This window comes from Podospora pseudoanserina, chromosome 5 (assembly GCF_035222485.1).
Source record: "Podospora pseudoanserina strain CBS 124.78 chromosome 5, whole genome shotgun sequence".
Classification (NCBI taxonomy): domain Eukaryota; kingdom Fungi; phylum Ascomycota; class Sordariomycetes; order Sordariales; family Podosporaceae; genus Podospora; species Podospora pseudoanserina.
Genome location: NC_085924.1, coordinates 1,579,709 through 1,601,561, shown reverse-complemented (window position 1 = coordinate 1,601,561; position 21,853 = coordinate 1,579,709). Strand labels below are relative to the sequence as shown.

General features: G+C 54.8%; 7 protein-coding genes across 7 annotated transcripts; 1 reads left to right on the top strand and 6 right to left on the bottom strand.

The window, feature by feature from the left end:
* Positions 1 to 294: 294 nt before the first annotated feature.
* Positions 295 to 4,004, bottom strand: QC764_0077590 (uncharacterized protein). The gene is made up of 7 exons (XM_062940745.1): positions 3,339 to 4,004; positions 3,172 to 3,263; positions 2,455 to 2,555; positions 1,642 to 2,223; positions 1,508 to 1,579; positions 752 to 1,449; positions 295 to 509 (listed from the first exon to the last, which is right to left on the bottom strand). Exons 1-6 carry the CDS (start codon positions 3,758 to 3,760, stop codon positions 877 to 879), a joined length of 1,842 nt encoding a protein of 613 aa, XP_062798860.1. The 5' UTR covers positions 3,761 to 4,004; the 3' UTR covers positions 295 to 509; positions 752 to 876.
* Positions 4,005 to 4,506: 502 nt separating this feature from the next.
* Positions 4,507 to 6,664, bottom strand: QC764_503895 (uncharacterized protein; the record flags this gene model as incomplete). Its single annotated transcript, XM_062947639.1, has 2 exons — positions 4,507 to 6,211; positions 6,312 to 6,664. The coding sequence occupies 2 exons, from the start codon at positions 6,662 to 6,664 to the stop codon at positions 4,507 to 4,509; spliced, it is 2,058 nt and encodes a 685-aa protein (XP_062798859.1).
* Positions 6,665 to 7,482: 818 nt separating this feature from the next.
* On the bottom strand, positions 7,483 to 9,060 carry QC764_503890 (uncharacterized protein; the record flags this gene model as incomplete). The annotated part of the gene is made up of 2 exons (XM_062947638.1): positions 7,483 to 8,571; positions 8,677 to 9,060. 2 exons carry the CDS (start codon positions 9,058 to 9,060, stop codon positions 7,483 to 7,485), a joined length of 1,473 nt encoding a protein of 490 aa, XP_062798858.1.
* Positions 9,061 to 9,780: 720 nt separating this feature from the next.
* MSH6 (DNA mismatch repair protein msh6) lies at positions 9,781 to 13,597 on the bottom strand (the record flags this gene model as incomplete). The annotated part of the gene is made up of 4 exons (XM_062947637.1): positions 9,781 to 10,461; positions 10,513 to 12,926; positions 12,981 to 13,212; positions 13,277 to 13,597. The coding sequence occupies 4 exons, from the start codon at positions 13,595 to 13,597 to the stop codon at positions 9,781 to 9,783; spliced, it is 3,648 nt and encodes a 1,215-aa protein (XP_062798857.1).
* A 572-nt stretch (positions 13,598 to 14,169) lies between these two features.
* QC764_503870 (uncharacterized protein) lies at positions 14,170 to 15,408 on the bottom strand (the record flags this gene model as incomplete). The annotated part of the gene is made up of 1 exon (XM_062947636.1): positions 14,170 to 15,408. The coding sequence occupies one exon, from the start codon at positions 15,406 to 15,408 to the stop codon at positions 14,170 to 14,172; it is 1,239 nt and encodes a 412-aa protein (XP_062798856.1).
* On the top strand, positions 15,341 to 19,763 carry QC764_503860 (uncharacterized protein; the record flags this gene model as incomplete). Its single annotated transcript, XM_062947635.1, has 5 exons — positions 15,341 to 17,301; positions 17,359 to 17,949; positions 18,002 to 18,677; positions 18,729 to 18,814; positions 18,869 to 19,763. Exons 1-5 carry the CDS (start codon positions 17,060 to 17,062, stop codon positions 19,761 to 19,763), a joined length of 2,490 nt encoding a protein of 829 aa, XP_062798855.1. The 5' UTR covers positions 15,341 to 17,059.
* A 6-nt stretch (positions 19,764 to 19,769) lies between these two features.
* QC764_503850 (uncharacterized protein) lies at positions 19,770 to 21,125 on the bottom strand (the record flags this gene model as incomplete). The annotated part of the gene is made up of 7 exons (XM_062947634.1): positions 19,770 to 20,115; positions 20,175 to 20,607; positions 20,665 to 20,732; positions 20,806 to 20,830; positions 20,907 to 20,938; positions 20,987 to 21,015; positions 21,078 to 21,125. 7 exons carry the CDS (start codon positions 21,123 to 21,125, stop codon positions 19,770 to 19,772), a joined length of 981 nt encoding a protein of 326 aa, XP_062798854.1.
* Positions 21,126 to 21,853: the final 728 nt, after the last annotated feature.

Sequence of the window (21,853 nt, the reverse complement as noted above, 5' to 3'; positions counted from 1 at the left end):
TACGTCAACACAACCATCGCCTTGTGACATTATGCCGACCTATCCTAAGCCTACCCAAACTCTCCTTCCTCCTCTTTTGAATCTTCAAGTCTTTACACACTGATGTTGTGCCTGGGAAGCCAGGCACCGGATATAAAGATATAAACGAGAATGAGGCAGTCACCTTCGTCAGGTGCCTTTGAACGAATCCAAGACGACACCATGTTGTACTTTGCTAGGGGATTGCCGCTGACGCTGGGTGAGGAGGAGACCTCAGAAAGCTTTATGGAGAACAATTCCTGGACGGACGCGCGTCTTTGATCTACTCGCCGGCACCTTGCGGGAGTTATCAGAGCCTCTATATCACCTCGGCACCCAAGTCACTACCAGTGGATCCGCAATGCGTTGATGTCAACTAGGGTAGTATTCGTTGGTCAACGCTCCATTGGAGCGGCTCAAATTCCCTTCTCCACCACGGCCGGAGACATCATGCAAGGTGTTTGTGCACCTTGCTTTTCCGCAGGGGCAAGGTCTATTGAAAGGCTAGAACGATGCAGGCTTGCGAGCATGAATGCGAGCATCAATACTGATCAATACTTGATCAATATTTGGGACATCCCTACATCCCCATATTCCCACCATCACACATTCACATGAAATCTCTTCTAGGTATGCAGTTCATTGTCCACTTCACCAGACCTCACACCTTTGATAAAGATCGGAGGAAGGGCAGAGAGCAAGTCCATAGTGCAGGAGTGGACTGCATACACACATGTGGAACTAAGCTACAGTCCGTATAGGTTCCTTATCACACTGAAGCTTTCAAGGCTACCTTGTCCTGCCTCCTTTGCATCCTCCCATCCAGGGTGGCTCATGACCCAGTCCTACCCGCAAGCATCACCTGACCTTATAATGCTGCGTAAAGTCGTACCTGACCTCCATGAATCCGAGAAGCAAATCCTTCAACAAAACATCATCCGTCTCCCCCTTCTTCAACAGCTGCATAAACTCGTCCCTCTCAAATCTTGTCCTCGGATCCTTATCAGACACTCGCCTGAAGTTCTCTTGTGAAATGGGGTTGATAACAGTCTGCCACTTCTCAATCCTCTTCTCAGAGTACAGCTCCAGAATATCCTCACCGGCCTTGTTTTCCCATATCCCCACAAGACAGTCAAACAGGCCTCCAACATCGACAAAGCCACCTGTTATGCCCAGCCCTCCCCATGGGTTACACAGATGGGCTGCGTCTGCTGCTAGGAGGATGCGACCAACGCGGAATTTGGGGGCACATCGTTGGTGCATTTTGTAAGGTGAAATATTGACAATCTTGTACTCGTCTGGCTTGGGGTGGCCGGGGAGCATCTGTTGGAATTTCATGGGTTGACGGGCGATGTACTCTTCTCGGGTCAGGCCGGGTGTTTCGCCGTAGGTGATGCGGTACATGTTGTCTTTTGTGATGCGGGCGGCCATCTTGCAGTTGTTAGCACCTATCCTGATCCTTTTTCCTTGCCAGCAAAGGGGCGCTTACAAAGAAGTTCTCCGGGTGAACGATGAAATTCGCATCATGCCACCCAAACTTTCCCTCAAAGTCGTAAAACGTCTGTTATTTCAATGTCAGCCCCAGCCACGCCCAAAACAACAACAATGAGAGAGTAAACAAACATTAGTAGCAATAATCTGCGCGTCCCAAGTAAACCCAGGAAACTGATCCCCGAACAAGCTCCTCCTGACAATACTATTCGCCCCATCACAACCAACCACATAATCCGCCTCCTCCCTCTCCACCTCCCCCCCCTTCCTCTTCACCTCCACCCACGCCCTTCCCCCAACCTCGCCATCCTCATCCTGACCAACCCCGACAACCTCGGCATCAAACTCCACCTCCCCACCGTACTTCCTCACCTCCTTCAGCATCAGCTCGTCCAAATCCTGCAGGACATAGCAGTGTGTTCTCAGGTCTTGGCCGTCGACATCACTGAGGACTTTGGAGGCGTCAAACCCGGCGATGATCTCGTGGCTGTCAGGATCGCGCCAGCACATGGTCGAGAGGATGAGGCCGTTGGCGCGGAGCTGGTCGATGATACCGGCGCGGATGAACTCGGGGATGGCGGGGGTGCCGTAATGGGCTGCACGGGGTTGCTGGTCGAGCTGGGAGGCGGACTCGAGGACTTTGACGGGGATGGAGTGCTTTGCTAGGAGGAGGGCGAGGAGGAGGCCTGAGGGGCCGGCGCCTACTATGAGGACCTTGGGAGGGCTGTCAGACCCATGGTTACGGGATGAGGGTGTTGGGGAGGGTGATGTACTTTCTTGAAGGGGCGGGGGTTGTCGTCAGTCATGGTGAGGGCCTGGCGTGTTCAAAGTTGAGGGGTGTTCTTCTTGGTGGAGGTTCATCGTAGGGGAGGTAAGTCGTTCTTATGCTCGCTTACCCCACCGTCACATCGACCATCTACAATGTCCTGCACCTCACTTACGTACATGGCGTCCAGCATGCAGGGAGCAAATCGGTGGCCACGCCTTCTTGGGACTCGGCATCGTGTACAAATGCGGGACCATGCAGGTCAGCTGTGATACCCGGGCTGTTGATTTATTGCCGTTGCGTTAGCTTGAATTGCATAGGTACTGGTCCTCAGGTGAGGGGGCCGTTGGAGGTTGGTGCGGGGAAGAAGGTCTCGATCGAGAGAGGGAGGGGTACTTTGTTTGGGTGAAGAGCTGATGGGCCTTTTGTACCTGGGTTGTACCGGTATTTCCGGCTCTTGAAACCCGAGAACCAGACACATGGGACGATAGATGAGTGCCTAAAGGAGACCAAGGTAAACAAACAACACAGAATCCATCACAAGGGTTAGGGTTGGCGCTTGTCGTTGAAGTTCCCTTCTCCCCCTGGACCAAATGGGGATAGCCTCGTGCTAATGACTCGGACAACATTGTGACGAACCCCGATCCAGAACCTCTGAAAGGGATACTCAGTTGAAGGTGCTTCTAGGCAATTGGTTCGGTGCAGCTAAACTGTCTCAATCACAATAGTCTTGATACCAACGAATGTGACTTGTAATTGCATGCTGCGGAACTATCCTCAAGCTATCTAGTTCCTCGGTATATATAACTCTCGGGACCGTGGACCGTCAACCTATAACCTTCAATATTATATTATTCTATTTAGGTTCCCGGGTCCAGCAACGCCTAGTAATACACATCCACTCCCGTATTCCGGCTCCACAATATCCTGATCACCAATATGCGTAATGCTATTAATCCAGTACTCATCCGCCTCAACGCCAAACGCGCTGTTTTATCCACCATGCCAGTCAGTCAACCCGTACGTATCCATCCTCATACCTCGAAACACCGTAAAGACTTACTAAGATCCATACTGAGCAAGCGTCTTGTGCCTGCCAAAGCTGCTGTACTTGAAGGTGCCATTCCCAGAAAGATTGTTCGCCAGGCGCTGGCAGTCCGAGATCAGAGGCGAGTCGCTGGGTGGATGTGTTGAGATTGTCGAAGGTGCGGTCGCAGACGTTGCAATAGTGATGGCGCTCAACCTCATGTCTGGTGGCCTCGGACTGGGTCTCAAAAACCTCGATGCATTTTTCGCATTCGTAGTATTCGTCGGGAAGATGGCGGTAGTTCCACATGTGCTTAGAGCGGTCCCAGTTGTCGTTGAAGTACTCGTCGCAAGTGAAGCACTCAAATCGGGAATGCTGTGGCCGGTGGCCTCGCAGTGCTGGTTACGGGCGCGCCAGCCGCTGGGGAAGCGGCAATAGCAATCCCCGCATTCATACATGTTGAAGCCTGGCGCGACCTACACGAACCAATATTAGCTTTGATCCAAGCAACTCTCAAAAAAACCCATCAACTTACCTGCTGATACGGAAAGGCTGGCGTGGAGATATGTCTCCGTTTGGCTGGTCTTCCCGCCTCTGCCTGGTGATGATGGCAACGTTTGATGCCGTCCCGGATGCCAGGGGAAAGTTTGGGGAAGTGGAGAAAGCTTCCACGATTGAATCTACAAGAAACTTAAAAGGCCCTCAAAATATACTCGGCGCTGGGCGTTTGCTGGCAAGGTACCGGTCGACGGGCGCCGAACCATGGGCTTGATGTTTCATTTAAAACCATCGGAGCACGACGCGAAAACAACAAACAAAGAAAACAGAGATTCAATTGAATTTAACCCGCACTATAACAGACCAACCGGAGCTACAAATACACAGACGTGGGTGTAGACAGGGCATCACGTTGTGCACATGGATTGAGAAGCCACCCGTATCGAGAACAGCGCCAGGTATGATGAGATCTTTACGATAAGATCAGCATCGAATAAAAACCTCAGGATAAGATCTTTAAGATAAGATCAGCATTGAAGAAAATTCCCAGGATAAGATCATAAAGATAAGATCATCAGGATAAGATGCCACGCTAGCCCTCTCCACCCTTTGGTTGCCCAGCCAAATCCCACCCCCTATTCCAGCCCCTGACCACATACATTACAGAACCACAAACCCTCAGTTTTGACAATTGATCCAAAACCCCCTACTCCATCCCATCACCCTCCCCCCAACCCTGCCCCTGCCCCTGCCTCTGCCCCTGCCCACCCCCAGGCCCAGCCCCGTACCCCCTAGCCAACAACTCCGCGCTCGGATAAGGCACATCCCCCAACCCATACGGATCCTCCCCCCTCACCCCCCTCATCTGCGGCGTCGGCCCAACACTCAAATCCGGCACAGCAGCCCCATCATATTGCCTATACGGCACAGGCCTATCCTGCCCCATGCCCGCATAATGCCCAGGCTCCTCAGGCATCTCCTGCAGTCCAGGCGAGAACCTCCTCGCAGGCAACTCCTGCGGCGGCTTCCATCCATAGCCACCATACCCCGTATCATAAAGTTCCGACCCCCTCGTCGTCTCATGCAGCTCCCCCATCCCGGGTGTCCTCCGTCCCGCATTTTGTTCAAGTTCAGAGACATAACTCCCCCCTCTTTGCTGTCGCTCCGGTGGTGGAGGCGACATGGAACTGACCGTCCCGGCCCCGGTGAGGTTCCCGGGGGAGGGTGAACCGGCGACGGGCGAACTGACGGTCACGCTTGGAGACCTGGAATCAATTTCTTTTCTTCCGAAAACGCCGTATAACGTGCTGTCGTGTGCTCCCCCACCCGCTCCCCCACCCGCTCTACCGCCAGAAATGGCCGCCGTTTGGGAGTTGCGGCCCACGGTCGAGTCATCGGTCGAGGGAGGGGGGTTCTTTCTTCGGTAGCGGAGGAAGAAGAACACCAACGCGGCAATGAGGGCGATACCCCCTAAGGCTGAGCCAACGCCTATCCCTATCACCGTTCCTTGAGGCAGCGTACCGCTGGCAGGTGGAGCCGGGGACGGGGTTTCGGTTGTGGCGATGATAAAGACTGTTCCTGCCGAGGTGGAGGTTTTGAGGTTGAGGGTGGCGGACGAGTCAGTGGGGAGGACGATGTCTGATGGTGTGACGAAGACTGTTACTGAGACGGGTGTTGTGTCTGGTGCTGGCGGGGGGGTGTTGTTCGTATCATCACCACCGCCGCCGCCGGCGGCACCTCCATTGTCGGGCGGGGATTGAGTCAAAGTGACTGTCTCGGGGGGTTTGGTAGGCGCGGGTTCGTCGGCTGGCGGGGGGGCGGGGGTGTTATTTGCCGGAGGGGGATCTGCCGCGGGGGGGTTGTTGGGAGGTGGTGTCTGAGCTGGCGGTGGCTTTTGGGTGAAGACTGTCGTGGTGGACCGAACCGTCGTTGTGGAACTAGCCCCATCAAAGATGATCTGTGTGCTGGTGATGGTGCTGTATCTGACACTGGTCACATAGCTGTAGTACCAGGACGTGCGATAATACCAGAATGTTGTCGTCCAGGTTGGCCACACCGTTATCCACGCCGTTGAGGCCCTCTTTTCTACCACGCCGGCTCGTTCGAGAACGCGTCTGACAAGTCCAAGATGGTTTGGTGATGACTCCATCGTTCCAGCGCCAAGGTCTTCCAATCTTGGTGGCTTGGTCGGCGACGGAGTGTGGCCAACGTCATGGGTGCTTGTTGGTGTTGGAGCTATCAGTTGTCGTCGTTTCGCTGCTTCTCGAGTGACCGTCGTCCATTCTGTAGATGTTGCCACTCCGTTCTTCGATCGAACTGTGACTGTGGTGTAATCGTATTTGAGGCTCACATAAGTGGAATAGGATGTTTCGTAGTCGGTGTAAGTTGAGTATCGGGTAGTCCACACAGTCCTGGTGACTGTCAATGTGTATCTTTTTCAGTTAACAATACTCTGTCAGCACCGTCACCTAGCACTGCCCGTCGGGAGAAAGATATGAGCCTCGAACTTACACCGTATCCTTCAGACAATACCCACTATAGCAACCATACCCAGCCAGACAGCAACTCGTCGCGCTGCAGCATGTCGTTCCAAGCGGGCAGCAGACGTTGATCCATGCGGTGCAAATAAGCTGACCAGCACACTGTCTCTTGCTAAGCCCACCTGGCACGCCTCCCTCCTCCCCTAGCAAGCTTCGTCGAAGGTCCGGTGAGGCATATCGAAGTATTCCGTAACCGACTGGACTCGTTTCTGGTAGCGCTACCGTCGGAATTCCATTTTGACTTCCAATAGGCGACCCTTCAACCCGACCCAGCCAGCCCGCTGCCGTCGCGACCAGCGGCACAACTTGATGTTGAAAGCGCATCTCTCCCACCCGAAGGCTTACCCATTAACGATCGGGTATGCGCCAGAAGGCAAATCCTCCTGCGCGGGGCAACAACGTCGACCATCATCTTATAACCTCTTTCAAGTTCCTATCCTCCAAGTCCAACAACTCACAGCATCTCATATCCCCAGCCGCATCACTACCGTACCAATGTGGCTCCCATCACCCAGCCTTTCCCACCACAACCACACGATTCCATCATGCGTGGCTTGCCCTCAGGCCCGTCTCGAATCCAAAGAATTCCGAAAAAGGGATCCCCAAGTGCGGTGAACCAGGGCCTTGGCGAATAAGAAGTGCAGTTGCCCAAGGATGAGGCTGAAAGCCTTTCGCTAGCGTCATGTCGAAAGATGGTGGGATGGCAGATGTCAGCTGCGGCACTTTTGGGAGACCCAAGAGTCCGGTCGGGTCTAGACGAAAGTCTTGGTGGCAAAAAGTGTTGATCATTGCCATAATGGATTTGGTCGATGCCAATATTCATATCGATGTTGTACTGACTGATGCCTTTTAGGTGAGCCTTTGTTCTCGGCAGCTATCATCAGTGCATGGTGTACCTGAGCTGTCAGTGTCGCAACCTGCCGAGACCTTTGTGTGACTCGCTCTGCATGATGGCCGCCTGCAAGAACACGTCGTGCACTGGTGATGCTGATAAGAACAGCCTTGTGAATCACTTGGCCTGCAGTTCGAGCCAAATAATGAAAAGGGTTGCGATCAAGAAAGCGATAGTCCCCATCATACAAATGCATACATGCTTGTATTGTCTGCTTTGTTAATAAACGGTAAAGGACCTGGAAGTGACCTTAGTCCTTCGTTGCCGCCAAACTCTTCTTCACCGAAGTCGCTGAGTCCACTGATCTCTTCCGCAATGACTCCTCATCCGACATCTTGCCATCCTCACCCTCATCCGAGCTTTCCTCTTCGCTCTCATCCAATGCAAAATAATTCTCCCCTCCATCGCTACTCCTCGGCATCAAAGCCAAAGCCTCCGTCCCATCCTCCCCCTCACCAACAGCCTGCTTCCTCTGCCTCTCAGCCCTCCAAAGCCAGTAGCCCAACCCAGCCGCCTCCAACACTCCCACCGCGACGACCAACCAAACCGACCCTGCACCCTTGCCAGACAACAACATGCCCAAAACCACATTCACCAACCCCCCAGCAACCAAAAACCTCCCCAGCCAGATATGCCCGTGAGAAATCCACGTCCGTCTCTTGATCCTCACAAAGTCAACATGGTGCCTCCACCCCAAAACACTCTGCACAACTAACCCTACCACAATGCCCACCCCCAACCACTGATGTGATGTTTTTGGCATATGCCACTTTGACAACCGTCCTCCAATCATCGCCCCAACGACCGCAACCGTCGTGGCCAAAACCTGCACCCTCCAATGCCTCTTAAACGGCCTCCCCTTCCCACTATTCATCCTGATCATCACCAACCCCAACGGGAACAACCCCAAAAACCCCACCCCCATCACCACCCCATGAATCTTCGCCAACGACCAAACCCTCACCACAAAATCAAACCAAGCCCCGAACCCAATCGGCCCATCACTCGTCCCCACCCTCCTGTTCCCTTCCTTTTCCTCAAAATCCCACTCATGTCTCCCTTCCTCAAGAGCAGCCCTCCGCATATCAACCCAAAACCTCCCAAACCCCCCACTCCCCTCACGATGCCTATGCATCTTCAATTTCGCCCCAACCTCAAACCCGTCCCCATCATGTTCGAAATCCTGATGATCATTCCAAGCCCAAATCCACGGCATACTCCCCCCTGTTCCCCCACCACCCCAGCCCTGCACACTCCCAAAAGTATCGCACTTCTCACAAACAACCTCCACCCGTGCGGCATGCGTCGCTGGCCCGTCCGGCTTTTCCCATTCCTCCATCTCATCATCATGTCTCCCTTCCTTTCCCCCACCCAAAAGAACCCACTCCGCCCTCATCACCCTCACCACCCCCCCTTGTTCAACCCCCTCCCACTCCCCTTTCACCTCCCCATCGACACCCTGATGATCAATAGTCCCGGGCAGGTGATGCCCATCCACACTCCTGACGCTAACCGTCGGCCTTCCCCTCCCCGGATCTCCGTAAACAACAACCATCACCGACCCCGCCATCGTCGGCCCCGTCCCAACAGCCGTCCACCCTAGCTTCCCCGATCGGCGGATCGATAAGCTGACGTGAAAATCCTTGTGAAAGTCGTGATTTGGCTTTGGGCTTGAGTGGTTTTTCACCGACAGACCAAAGCAGAAATCGGCATGCCCGGTGGGGTGCCCAAAGTTGCAAAACTGGGTGTTTTGTGTGGGTACCGAAGGGTCGGCAGAGGTGAGGAGGGCGAAGAGGGCAAGCAGTAACGCGAGCGTGAGGGAGGCCATCTTGAGGAATCGCCGGCCGCGCCTGATGATCCGGTACCTTGTAGCATAGAGACCACCGCGTCTGTCTTTTGTGTATGTACCTGGGCGATTAATAACTCATGGTGATTGACGCCCAAGAAAGAAACAAGCCGAAGTTGTAAGAGACAAATGGTGAGAGAGAGAGAGAGAGGGAGAGAAAGGTGGCGCAGGACCGCGGGATCGGCCGGGGGGTTAGGCAGCCAAAGATCCCGTCAGTCAGTCAGCGGCGACCGGACTCGGGGACGGCAACCTAGGCGCGGTAGTCGTGTCAGGCTCTGTCCGAAAAGGAAGGTGGGACACCTGTCAAAATGATGGACAATAATAGCCTTGTGAGCGCCTATAGATCCCAGGAACAAGCAGTTAAACACTATCAAAAATGTGCTCAAAACTGCTGGGCACAACCGTTTGGGATTCAATAATCCGATAGCGTCCCATAAAATGGATCAAGATGGGTGTGTGGGGGGCACAGTCGCTAGCACAACAGCTTGCATAAGCAGTGCACCATAAATCCGAGACACCCGAAACCCGACGACGATATGCGTTTACATAGACGATATTACTGTGTACTGTACAACCTCATATTACCCTTATTCTCTTCAGATGTACCCCATGCTTTGCCCTGCCATAAACATGTACCTTTTACCCATCAAACAATCCCATGCAATACCGGACAGTCCCCCATTCCCCAAACAAAAGACAGACTCAGAGCGCCTCAATGGCTCGCAACAGCACCTCCACCCCCCGCTCCTGCACTTCTGCCTCACCACCAACCCTGAGCAAGCTTGCCACATCGCTCAGCACTCCGAGAGGGATGTAACACCCCGTCTTGGCCCTCTCCAAGCTTTCCTTCAACCGGCTGGTGTGCTCCCACTCCTTGGCCGCCACCTCGGCCTCCTCGATGACCTTGTTGGGAATACCGCACATGGCAGCACAGTGCATACCAAACGATCCCTCTGCAACACCGTCCTCCAGTTTGTACAAGAACGTCACTCGCCGGTTCCCACCGTCGACGTGAATCTGCATCCTCCGCGCCCGGATCTCAGGGTGGTTCTCAAACTCGGTTGCCAGGCTGTGGTAGTGGGTAGCAAAGAACCCAACACAACCAATGTGGGATGCCACATGGTGAAGAACAGCTTGGGCGACAGCCAGGCCATCATACGAAGAGGTGCCGCGTCCGAGCTCGTCAAGAATAACAAGGGAGCGGGACGTAGCCTCGGCCAGAATCTTCTTGGTTTCGGACAGCTCAACAAAGAAGGTGCTTTGGGCGGCAAAAATATTGTCGTTGGCGCCGAGACGAGACATGATACGGTCGACAGGAGTCAACTTGGCCGACACAGCCGGGACGTAACAGCCAATCTGGGCCATGATGACGGCAGTACAAGTCTGGAAAATGTTAGCTGTCGAGCAGAGAAGAATATTGAGCAACGAACTCACCATTCGAAGAACAGTCGACTTTCCAGCCGCGTTGGCACCAGTAAGAAGGTTAATCTTGGCCTGCTCGCCGCCGAGGTGGATATCGTTGGGAATAAAGTCATCCACCCTGTTGATCATGCACGGGTGACGGAGCTCCTCAAAGTGCAAGACGCTCCGCTCGTCATCAACAAACTCCGGACGGCAACTGGGAAGGCCGAGGGCAAGAGACGACTTGGCCAAGCTCATCAGGCAGTCCAGCTGCGAGATGATGCGAATGGCCTGCAACCACACCTCGTAATCAACGTCAAATTTCTTAAAGAACCTTGACGCGACCTCCTTGACGATCTGGGAGTGCGTCTCCTCGGTTTCCTGGAGCTCACGGACAAGGCTTTCCAGCTCTCGGAAGTAGTACCGCTTGACAGCGGCCGTAGCTGACATCTGGCGCCAACTCGAAGGCACCTTGGTCGACTTGGGCACTTCAATCTGGTACACCTCCTTGCCGACGTCGGTGAACTTGAGTTGCCTGCACTTCAAGGCCGTCTTTTGCTTCTCGAGCAGCTGAGCCAACTCTTCCTTGATGCGGTTCAGCTCGTCCTCGCTGTTGTCATAATCCTCCTCGATCCCCCGCTCGGGGATGAGAACCTTGCTGTCGCGAGCCTTCTTCCTGTCAAAGGCCGTCTCCCAGTAACCAAGGGGCTCTTTGAGATCGGGCATGCAAGAAATAAGCCGGTCCACCAGCCCATTGCCACCCCCAAAAGTGCCAAGGAAGTTCATGGTGTAGTCAATCTGCTCAAAGCCCTCGAGAACACGGACAAAGTCTTCAGGTCTGCAGGAGCCGGCGTGGATGCGCGAGATCAATCGCTCCAGGTCGGGCATCTTACTCATGTGGGACGAGAACTCGGCAAGCGCACTCTTGTCGTTGCTGAGCATGTCCACCGCATCAAGACGTTCGTTGATCTTCTGGATGTTGCAGAGCGGGTGGCAGACCCACTGCCGGAAGAGACGCTTCCCAAACGGCGTAATACACCTGTTGAGGAGGTTAAAAAGCGTTCCTTCCACGCCACCGTTGGCCGTGTTGGAGAAGATCTCGAGGTTGATGAGGGTCTGGCCGTCCAAAATGAGCGTGCCATTGCGGTGGATTGGATTGTATGGTTCAAAGTTCCCTTGCGAGAGCAAGCTCCGTTCGAGCTTGAGGAAGCGCAGGTAATGAACCAGCCCGCCAAGAGCCGACATCAAGAGGTCCTTCTCCTTGACCTTCTCGAGCTTCTCCGGCCAGACTTCCTCCTGGTTGTCAGCGTTGGAGAAGTAACCGTTGCACTCCAGTTCCCGCCTCGACGTCTCAGCATCCCAAAACTCGGTGCCGGGTTTGAGATAGTTCCAGATGGTGGTAGGTGCAGTGTTGTTCTTGAGGATGCGGAGCGCCTTGGTGGACAGCCGCGACTTTTCCAGCACCAGTTCCCGAGGGCATGTCTGGGCAACAAAGGTCTCGAACTTGGTGAGGTCGACATCATCCTCAAACTCGGAAATTAAAAACTGACCAGTGGCGGCATCCACAAACGCAATGCCAAAGCAAGGCTTGCCATCCACAACAGACTCCTTGATGGCTGCGCAGTATGTGGCCATATCATCCTGGAGCATGCTGCCGTCCACCAGGGTGCCGGCAGTCAAGATGCAAGCAAGCTCACGTCGGATGATCTTGTCCGCCTTCTTGGCCTTTGCGTCACGCTCGCGCATCTCCTTGCCAAGCGCGGACTCCATCTGGTCCACACGAGCGACCTTGAAGCCTTTCGCGACGAACTGGTTGACCCACATATCGAGTGAGCTCTCAGGGACACCCACCATGCGCATGTTGACGCGGTCTGTCATCTTCAGATCAAACAACTGGTGACCAATGGTTGCATCATTTTCGTACAGCTCGTAGAACTTGCCCTTCTTGAAGAACACGACGGTATCCCAGAGATTCTTCTTGATGTCCCAGTACTGCTTCTCAAAGGCAGAGAACTGCTTCTCCGCTGCCGGTGGGATGTAGATGGACGTGGGATCAAACTCTGGGTCGGTTGGTGGCTTTTTGTTGCCATCCAGGATGTTGGCCAGCCAGGGATATCTCTTCTCGGGTTCCTGAGTGTGCGCTTTCGGTTTCGGTTTGGGTGTTGACGACGGCTTCTTCGCAGCTGGAGTGGTCTTGACGACCGTCTCCTGTGGCTCGTCATGATCGATGCTGTCAGGGTCGTATTTCCACTTCTGTGCGGTGGACGTCGACGGGGGGACGTCTTCCATTGGCTCGTCACCGTCCAGGTCTGGGGCAGCTGAACGAGGCGGCGATGGGTTGGTGGTCTTCTTCCGTGGCGCAGAGGTTTTGGCAGCCGGCCGTTTCCTCTTCTTCGATCTGGATGGAGCATCTGAGTCGTCCGAGACTACAAAGTCTTCCATTTCATCTGTACCATATTAGCGCCTTGATCCAGAAAATGGGATAGATAGTTCCAGCATACCGTCCTCCTCTTCAACTTCATTGGCGCCTGCCTCGTACGTGTCCTCATCATCCTCGTCGATGACCGCCGCACGCGGGCGGCGCTGTCGGCTCTTCCGAGATGTCAATGAGGCGATGAACTCCTCGTCTTCTTCGTCGGATGATTCGGCATAGTTGACGGCTTTTTTGACCTTTCGGGAAGGGCTGCTGGGCAGCGTCGTGGTGTCCCTCATGGTCGTCCTCGATTTCGACACCTGTGGGACATAGTGTCAGCAACACGAAGTGCGAAAGAGCATAGGAAAAAAGAAAAACACATGCCTTGGCAGTGCTAACGTCTCTGTTTTCCTGAGAGCTGGTCGGCTCAGGGGCGTCACTGCTGGGGACAGGCGTAGCATCAGGTGGTCGTCGCGCAGAGTTGGACTTGGTTGTCTCCTGGAGGCATTGCGAGGAGCTGGCTTTCTTGAGGGAAGGTGTCGGCTTGACCGAGGGCGAAGAATTGGGAGCATTGGCACTGCTTGCTGGTGTCTTAGAAAAGAAGCCGAGAATGCTCTGCTGCTTGCCCGTTGACGGCGCCTGTCCCTGTTTCTTAGCTGTAGACGGCGTCTTTGCCGGGGTGCGGGCTGCTGTCTTGTCTCCCATCTTGGCCGCGGGTTGTACAGACGGGTGATGGATGGGTTGAATGATGGTCGAATACAACAGATGAAGAGAAGAATACTATAGAGAAGGGGAAAGCAGACAGCACTGAATTGGACAAGTCTAGTTCAAAGGCCCCTGGCATCCCAGAAAGTCTAAGCGGGACGCGATACGACGCGAGGAGGTCCAGGGAAGGCGCGTTCGCGCGTCAAAGTGCCAGCCCCACTGTGCTCTAATTATCATTATCTTATCAAAGGCACTGCGGGGCGTTTGTCACAGCGCTCTTGCTTCTGGAAGCTTTCGTCGGGCACCATTTTCAGCTTCGAAAGGAACGTGATGCATTTCTTGAAACATGATATTCTGGATTCTCATTATCTATTCATCGTGGGAATTCCATCCTATAAGCATCAAACTCTTTCAGAATTATTCACCCTATATCCAACCTCCAACCCCACCCCTAAGATAGTGCCAAGACGCTATGGACACGGAAAAAGCAAGTTCAAAACAAAAGATGCCCCAGACTCTCCCAATCCAACTCCAACCACCACAAACCCAATTCCAGGTTGCGCCTGTGAACCTCACATCCCCCTAATGCGCATAAACCATCGTCCAGTCGCCAGCCCAGCTCGTAACAGCGAGTCTTTGACGCTTGTGCAATGGGCAAAGTCCATCTTTTGGTGAGACAACTTGATGGCCTCAGCTGCCCGTGCAAAGCCCAGTCTGTCGTAGGCTGCCACAGCGTTGTGCAGAGATGACTGGTAACAGATGTTTTCCGCCAGATCCCATCCATCCTTCAACGCCAGATTGGCTCCGTTTCCAGCAAAAGCACTCACGGCATGGTTGGCATCACCGATAAAGACTATTCTTTCGAGGCTCGGGTCGTCGTGCCGAAATGGTTCCTTCTCCATGGCTGCAGTCACAAAGGCTGATGATGGGATGGTCGACTCAACGATTGTGCAGAATGGCTCCGAGAACATGCTGCCGAGACGGAGGGCTTCTTCTTTGAGGGCTGCGAATCTGTCGGGCGTCGCTACGCTTGTTCGCGTATCCGGCTCGGCTCGTTGTTGGCTCAGTGCCCACACGACAGTGTCTTTATCGACGGCCGAGAAGTAACAGCAAACACCCTTCCCGGACAACAAGACACCCCAATTCTCCTCGATGGGCTCCGGTATCCCATGTGGGAACTCGGCTCTTCCACCTATCTGGACCGCGCCGGCGTACTTGAGGTCATCGTGGGGCCGGAGAGCAGCCCTGAGTCTGCTCTGAGCACCGTCGGCGACCACGAGAAAGTCACAATCCTGGTGGTCTTGCACTCCCGCCTCATCCTCCACCGCGACTCGGATCCTGCCGTTGGCTAATCGCTCAGCCCCGGTACATTCAACACCCCGATGGAAGGTTGCGTTTATCCTCTCTGCTTCTCGGACCAGGATTCGTTCAAGATCGCTGCGCTGGATTCTCATGGATCCCGTTGGCAAGTCCCCCCATGGCCGAGGCTGTGTTGACATCAGCTCCTTCCAGTTAACATCCCACATTTTGAACTGGCCCGACCGGAGACCGAAGATGGAGTGACTGAGTGTTTCATCGAGGAGGCCGAGTTGTCGCAAGGCGACCAGACCTCCATTGACGCTGTCGCCATGTAGGGATATCGAATAGTTGTGTCGAACATCTCTTGGGTTGCGCTCGAGGACGACGATCTCTGGTAATCTCCAGTTTGGGTTCCAGAGTTTGTGGAGGGCGGCCACAAAGGCGCATCCAGCGATGCCACCGCCTACCACAATGATCTTTTTGTCCTCGAGGAAATGATTGGGTGCCGCCATGTTGACGCTTTTCGCTGAAGATTTTCAGGTTGGGTGTTTTCTTTGGTCTTTACGTCTTTTTTCCCCTTATCGTTTTCTTGTCCTATGACATAATTTGTCTCGGCAGCGAAGCCTCTCCTCTTATATCTTGCCATCATCGTCCCAGGTCAAGCTTTCTGGCGTGGCTTGTATGGATGCAACAGTTGGCCATGGCCAAGTTGATATCGCACACAAACGGCGATGCGTTGGTCTCACAAGGCGATTCACCAATCGACCAATGAGAAGAGCGCATGGATGGACATCAGCCAAGGAATTATGGGTCCATCTCCCCTCATCGACCCTGATGTCCACCATTTTCCGATGCGGGGTGACCCGGCGATGCAGAAGCGAAGCGTGGATAGATCGTGCTCCAGGCTTCTGTTGTTTGAGATCGTGATCGAAGACATGGCACTTACAGTACATGGCCAAAGTGGGATAGGGATCTGGGGTCTCTGAAATATGTCTAGAGATCGACAAGTAGCGGGCTGGTTCCTGAGCTTGACCTGGTAGCTGCAGCTCCCTGCAGCTCAACTCCCGTTTCGTCAACTCCACCAGCGTGGCAACCGGTATTGGGTTTGCCAACATGCTCATATCTCCGGCCTCTCTCGGTTCCCTCATGCTACCCAACTGACTGATATGGACATCCTCACAGTCTGCCGTAGCTGCATCGTGTAACAGTCAAGGACAGCGAGAGTCACATTGGGATCTCATGGGTGGGCTATCAACAACAGCAAATACCGGCATCCGATGCTGCTTGTTCATAACCACCAGGTCAATCACTGGACTGCCTCTTTTGCCTCAACAGCCTAACCCCTCTCTTCCGCTGGCTTGGCGACAGCTGGGAATAGACAGGCTGGTGCACAAGTGGGGTTCGGGCGCCCGTGGTCCGCGTCCCTCGAGCCGCAACGCCGGCAAGTGGGTGTGTAGATGGCTGGCCGAGGAAGCCAACGTTTGGTACCTAAGATAGGCAGAATTTCTCCGAAGATACGGCGTCTGGTGGGATGGCAGGTGGGAGCCGCCAAGGCGGGAGAATCCGACAGGCGCACTCAACAGGCACGGTTAAATGGTCCGGTGATGAACGAACGGTTCCTCATCCAGGCGGCCGTGGAGGACAGGCACTGGCAGACGACAGACAGGACAGCCTGTGAGTGTGGGAGTGTGGAATGTAACCCTGCCTTCACCCGACTTTTTACGATTGCCAATGACAACATGTGTCAAAACTGTCAAGAAGAAAAGAGAATTCTGAAAATACCACGACACTTTCAAGGCGCTACCATACAACATCCTCACTCTGGCTCCGGACGCGGATCATCATATGTCGTTGCCGGCATTGAAGTTGAGGACAAGAAACTGACACTAACACCTAGAGCTAAGAGAGGGGGGAATTCTTGGAGAAGGGTCACACTCGACCGCGATTGGCACTGGCAAGCGAAGCTGGCCAGCTGGCTCGGCGTCCAAGCGGCCACTCAGCTCACTTATTACCCCAACGCCAGCCTTCGGGACTCGGGAGACTCTGGGGTTTGTCACTTGCAGGTCGGTGCAGGGCTGACCGGCCTCCCCGCAACCTGGAACAGATCACAAAAAGGCTGGAGTTGAAAGTGTAGAAACGCCCTTGGTCGGCTTGCGCCCGAGAATGGATGTCGACTCTACGGACCGGCCAGACGCTGCTGGCGCACTCAAGACAGACGGCGTCAGGGAATCGCCCAAGGATCACAACAGCCGCCGGGCCGCTGCATGTCTCGTGTGTCGCAGAAGCAAGATCAAGTGTGAGAAGGGACGCATGCCAAACGACGAGCGCTGTCAACGTTGTCTCCAGTTGGGGGTGCAGTGTGTTCGACCTGATTTCCATGTTGGACGTCGAAAAGGGGTCAAGAAGTGAGAATGTCTTGTCTTTTCACTCCAGTATCTGGCTGCTAACCCCCCACTTAACAGCAAGCGAACTGGACTGGAGAAGGCGCTGCACCAGGTTGAGCAGGCAGTGAGGAGATCAGGGACTAGCATTCAGGGGATCGAGGCCACCAAGGTTGTATCTGAGCTCAAAGTACTTCTCGGGTCGGGCTCGGAAGGGTCTATGCCACCAGGCGACACCATCCAGGTTGGTGGACGAAAGCCGAACCCGCGCCGAGACTCGAGACAGAGCGACACGCTCCTTCCGGACGCTTCATCTGACGCCGGAGACAGCAGCGCTTCCGACCAGGACGGCATGAGTGTACCGCCGCAGGGATCGACCCCATCCCAGGGCCACGCTGTCGAGGAGAGTCTTGCTGTTGATGATGCTGAGAACCCGCTCCAACTTCTTGCGCGCGCATCCGACCTTCACGTGTCCCCAAAGTCTGGGAACGATAGCCTACCGGCAGAAGCTGCCTCTCATCAACGAGCACGCCAGGCCAAGCAACCCGACCAGCCATCGGAAGTGGAAAAGTTCTTTAAGCTCAGCCAATTCAGCCTCGATGTCGGGAGTGATCTGGACCCCATCGACCTCGGCCTCATGACCGTGGAGGAGGCCGATGCACTGTTCACTTTGTATGTTTTGCCTTTTTTTCCCACATCAACAACTCGCTCTAACCGTCAACAGTTTCCATCACAATCTAGCGCATACCCGCTGGGGCCTTGACCCAGTCTTGTACACAGCATCGTTCACTCGTTCCCGGTCCGCCTTTCTCTTCACGTCAATATGCGCCGCCTCGGCCCTCTTCATGGCCGCTGCCTCGGCCCTGTCCCGTCGCCTCTCGAATCACTGCCAAGCTCTCGTGAACCGCATCATCCGTGACCGTTACCGCTCTGTCGAGATTGTCCTTGCCTTCATGGTCAACGTCCCCTGGATGGCGCCCGGGAAACACAGCACCGATGACGAAACCTGCTGGTACGTCAGCATGGCGACGACGATGGCGCTTGATCTCAGTCTGCACAAGATCTTGGTCTCACAACAGAGCGTAAACGGCCAAGGCATGGGAAGTATGCCGATGCAAGTTCCGAGAGCAGACTGCATCGACCCCAAGGTGGCGCTTTCGCTGGACGGTTTCTCGGAGGTGGATCCGAACAGCGAGTATGGCAGACGGCTGCTGAGAAGAAGGGAACGGTGCTGGATTGCCCTTTTCGTCTTGGAAAGAGGCATGTGTTTGGCAAGAGGTCGGTGCTACACGGTTCCCATCACGCCCATCCTCAAGGGGTGTGACCAGTGGCATTTGTCAAATATTGCAGATACGATGGATGGGCATCTTGTTTCCATGGCGGTGCTGAGGAGAGATTTGGTGAGCTTATCCGGCGTGTCCGTGGAAATGGTTGAAGGTTGTTGCTGACAGGCGCAGGATGATTTATTTGCGTCTATCAGGGCGGTCTGTGATGGCTCTCGGGATGGAAGAACCGGGGGCGGGATTATTGCCACCTCGTGAGCCCCTTCTCGAACTGTTACCGCTCACACACATGGCTGACCTTACGGCAGGATCCAAATGACCGTTGACAAATTCTTTGACGAATGGCATGCTAAATGGGGCATCTCAATCGGCACCGGGCCGCGTATGTCTGAAGGTTTCATGCGCAGCCCAGAACCGCTGTTTGCTGACCAAGCGGCAGAGCATCGACTGCCGCCGTATGTGCAAATCCTGGTGACCCATACCAGGCTTTCCATCTACAGCAGCGTCATCAACCACCCGACGGCTCCCACCGAAGTGCGCCACTTTTTCCATGCCGCCGGCCTCTCATCTGCGCTCAACGTCATGCGAGCTGCAATCCAGGGCGAGAGCCAACTGTCCAGCATGCCCAACAACACAGCCATCATGATCTCGTTCGCTGCGTGCTTTGCTCTTCGTCTCAGCGGCCAGCTGCCGGGCAATTCCAACCTGGCACCAAGCGTCCGAGCCCTCATTGAGGAAACAGCAGAGGTCCTCGAACGCATCGGCTCGGCAACAAAGCATCGAGATGGCATGTCGGCATTGTACGGAAAATATCTTAGATGCATTGTCAAAAAAGCGGCGCTATCAGCAAACGAGACCGCCCCTCGCCCCCGGACCGGCCACCACCAACCGGAACCTCTCACGCAACAACACCAAGCCACAGCACCGTATGCGAGACACAGTGACGCCAATAACCACAATCACGCCCGCGGCAGCTTTAGTATGACGGACGCCCTACCACCCAACCCGGCTGTTTCCGGCTTCCTGGAACCGCCCATCTGGTCCGAGCCAATCCAGTTCTCGTCCATGTCGGATGATCAAGTTGTCGAGGCACTCAGCAGGGTCAATAACGAGTTTGACCCAGCCCTCAACATGTATCCCTGGGACGACGCGGCGGCGTTGGATTGGTTGAACTGGTCAAACCTACCGGACTTTGGTACTTGAAACGGGTCAAGCGGTTGCTCGAGCCGGCACCGGGGTGGCTGCCGTCATGCTGACGAGCTCGGAGAGCTTTTCCATGATGACGAATGTGAGGACGGTGTGAGGTGTCAGGCGGAGCCAAGCTGGCGTCCACCCCTTCATGAGGAACATTGGCCCTTCTTGCCTCAGGCCGTCACGCGCAACCTGCAGGACGGTTGAGCCCTTGGTAGCGCTTTGGATTCTGCTCTTCAGCACATCGGCCGGTGCGCACGCTGTCGTGGCAGCGGTTCCGGCGAAGAGAGATGCCAGGGCGTGTGTTCGGATGTCGTCTTTCAGCCGGGTGCGGGTGAGGATAGTTTTTTTAGCAGCCGCATATCTAAGGTAGTCACGCATCGTCAGCGCGGGAGGTTGCTATGGGGCTTGGCGATGGCTTACGGTGCGATCTGGGACACGTCTTGTTCGAGGTCAGCAAACAGCTTGTGGGCATTGTCTGGGGTGCTCAACTCACTCATGAGGACACTCCTGACGATATTGGCAGACAGCCCCCTCCCAAACACTTTGACACCTTCCTCTCTCGCGATCCGGACGAGGGCGGTCACGGCGTCCGAGTAGAGAAAGCGCTCTGCCGGTGGTTTGGCGGCGTCGGCACACATTCGGACGAGAACAACCTCTGTCGGATTCCCCACCACGCCAGCGAGCCCGCCGGCCACACCGGCACACGCTATGGTGGATGTGGTGGATGGCTTGGCACCACTGGACCGCTTTTGCATCTGGCGGGACAGGATGGTATACAAACCGAACCTGGCTGTTGAGTATGTCGATTGTCGGAGAACCGAAGCGGAAAGGCCGGACCACAGTGAAGGTATTCCTACGCGCCATCAGCCTCACCATAGTTGGCTGAACACACCATACCAAGACGTCTCACCATCACGAACAGCGAACCGGTACAGGGTCGAGAGCATGGGTGCTCGGGTATGGAGGACCTGCATGCGGCTGCACGGGATTGAGTGTTAACATGTTGCACATATCTCTCGAGCGATCGGAGCGGGGGTTCACGTCAACATACTATTTTGTGAGATCCAGGGGGTGGGCTGGGGCCAGGGTCAGCACTCAACAAGCGATACGAACTGCATGCTTCTCTCATAGCAACCAGGGGTGTCCACTCACTGAAGCATACTGCCATGGAGGCAGCGGCTCCGCTGCACCTGCTTGTCAATACTATCTTCCGTGCACGAGCAGCTAAAAACTCACCCGAGCCAGAAGGGTTGCTTGGTTCCTTTCTGCCCACTCATTTTCGCCGGGATTGATGGCAAGATGGCAAAAGAGATATCACTAGACCTCAGGACTGGATGCCTGGGAGCACCATGTTGCAAAAGAGACAAACATGAGGAGAAGGACAACTCGGAACACCCCGAACAGATACAGCTTGGGGGAGAGGGACGTTTGGACCCGGGTCACTACAGCCAGCCTGAGTCCACGGGAGTTTCAGGCGCAAAATATGGCCGACCAGAGACTCACTACACACCATGGGTACCTTGTCCAAGCCAAGCAGGTCCCATTATAGCTTTGAGATGGAAATATGATGGAATTATGCTGGCAGTATCTTAGTTGGTATAAAGGACGGGCAGTTCCAGATCCACGTTCCCATGGATCTGGAACACAACCGCCGCTCGGGATAGTCGGGTCACACAAGAACAGATCTCCCATCATGGCAAAGAAGACGATGATGGGCTGATGGGATGGGAATTTGCAACTTTGTCGGCCCACACCAACTCGCGGGTAGATCAATGTGCGGCGGGGATGTCTGACCTCGGCGGCTAGAATTGAGGGGTGATGATAAATAGGGACAGGGACGGTGAAAGCCACGTGTTGTAGCTCATGAAAGGAAAACGGTCTTGATAGTGACAGGCCTCGTGTGGTTGAGGGTCGATGAGTAAGTGAGTTTTGCTGTTGAGAGAGTGCCCGCATCGGCACTCAAAACAACCCCCGAGCTCATCCCCACTAGAAGCGGCTGTTTCCCCCTGCCGGAGAAGCCCTTGGCGGACAAGCGGGCATTGCGACGAACTCCAATTCCCAGCTTTTGCGCACCAATCATATCGCTCCATTCCAGCTGC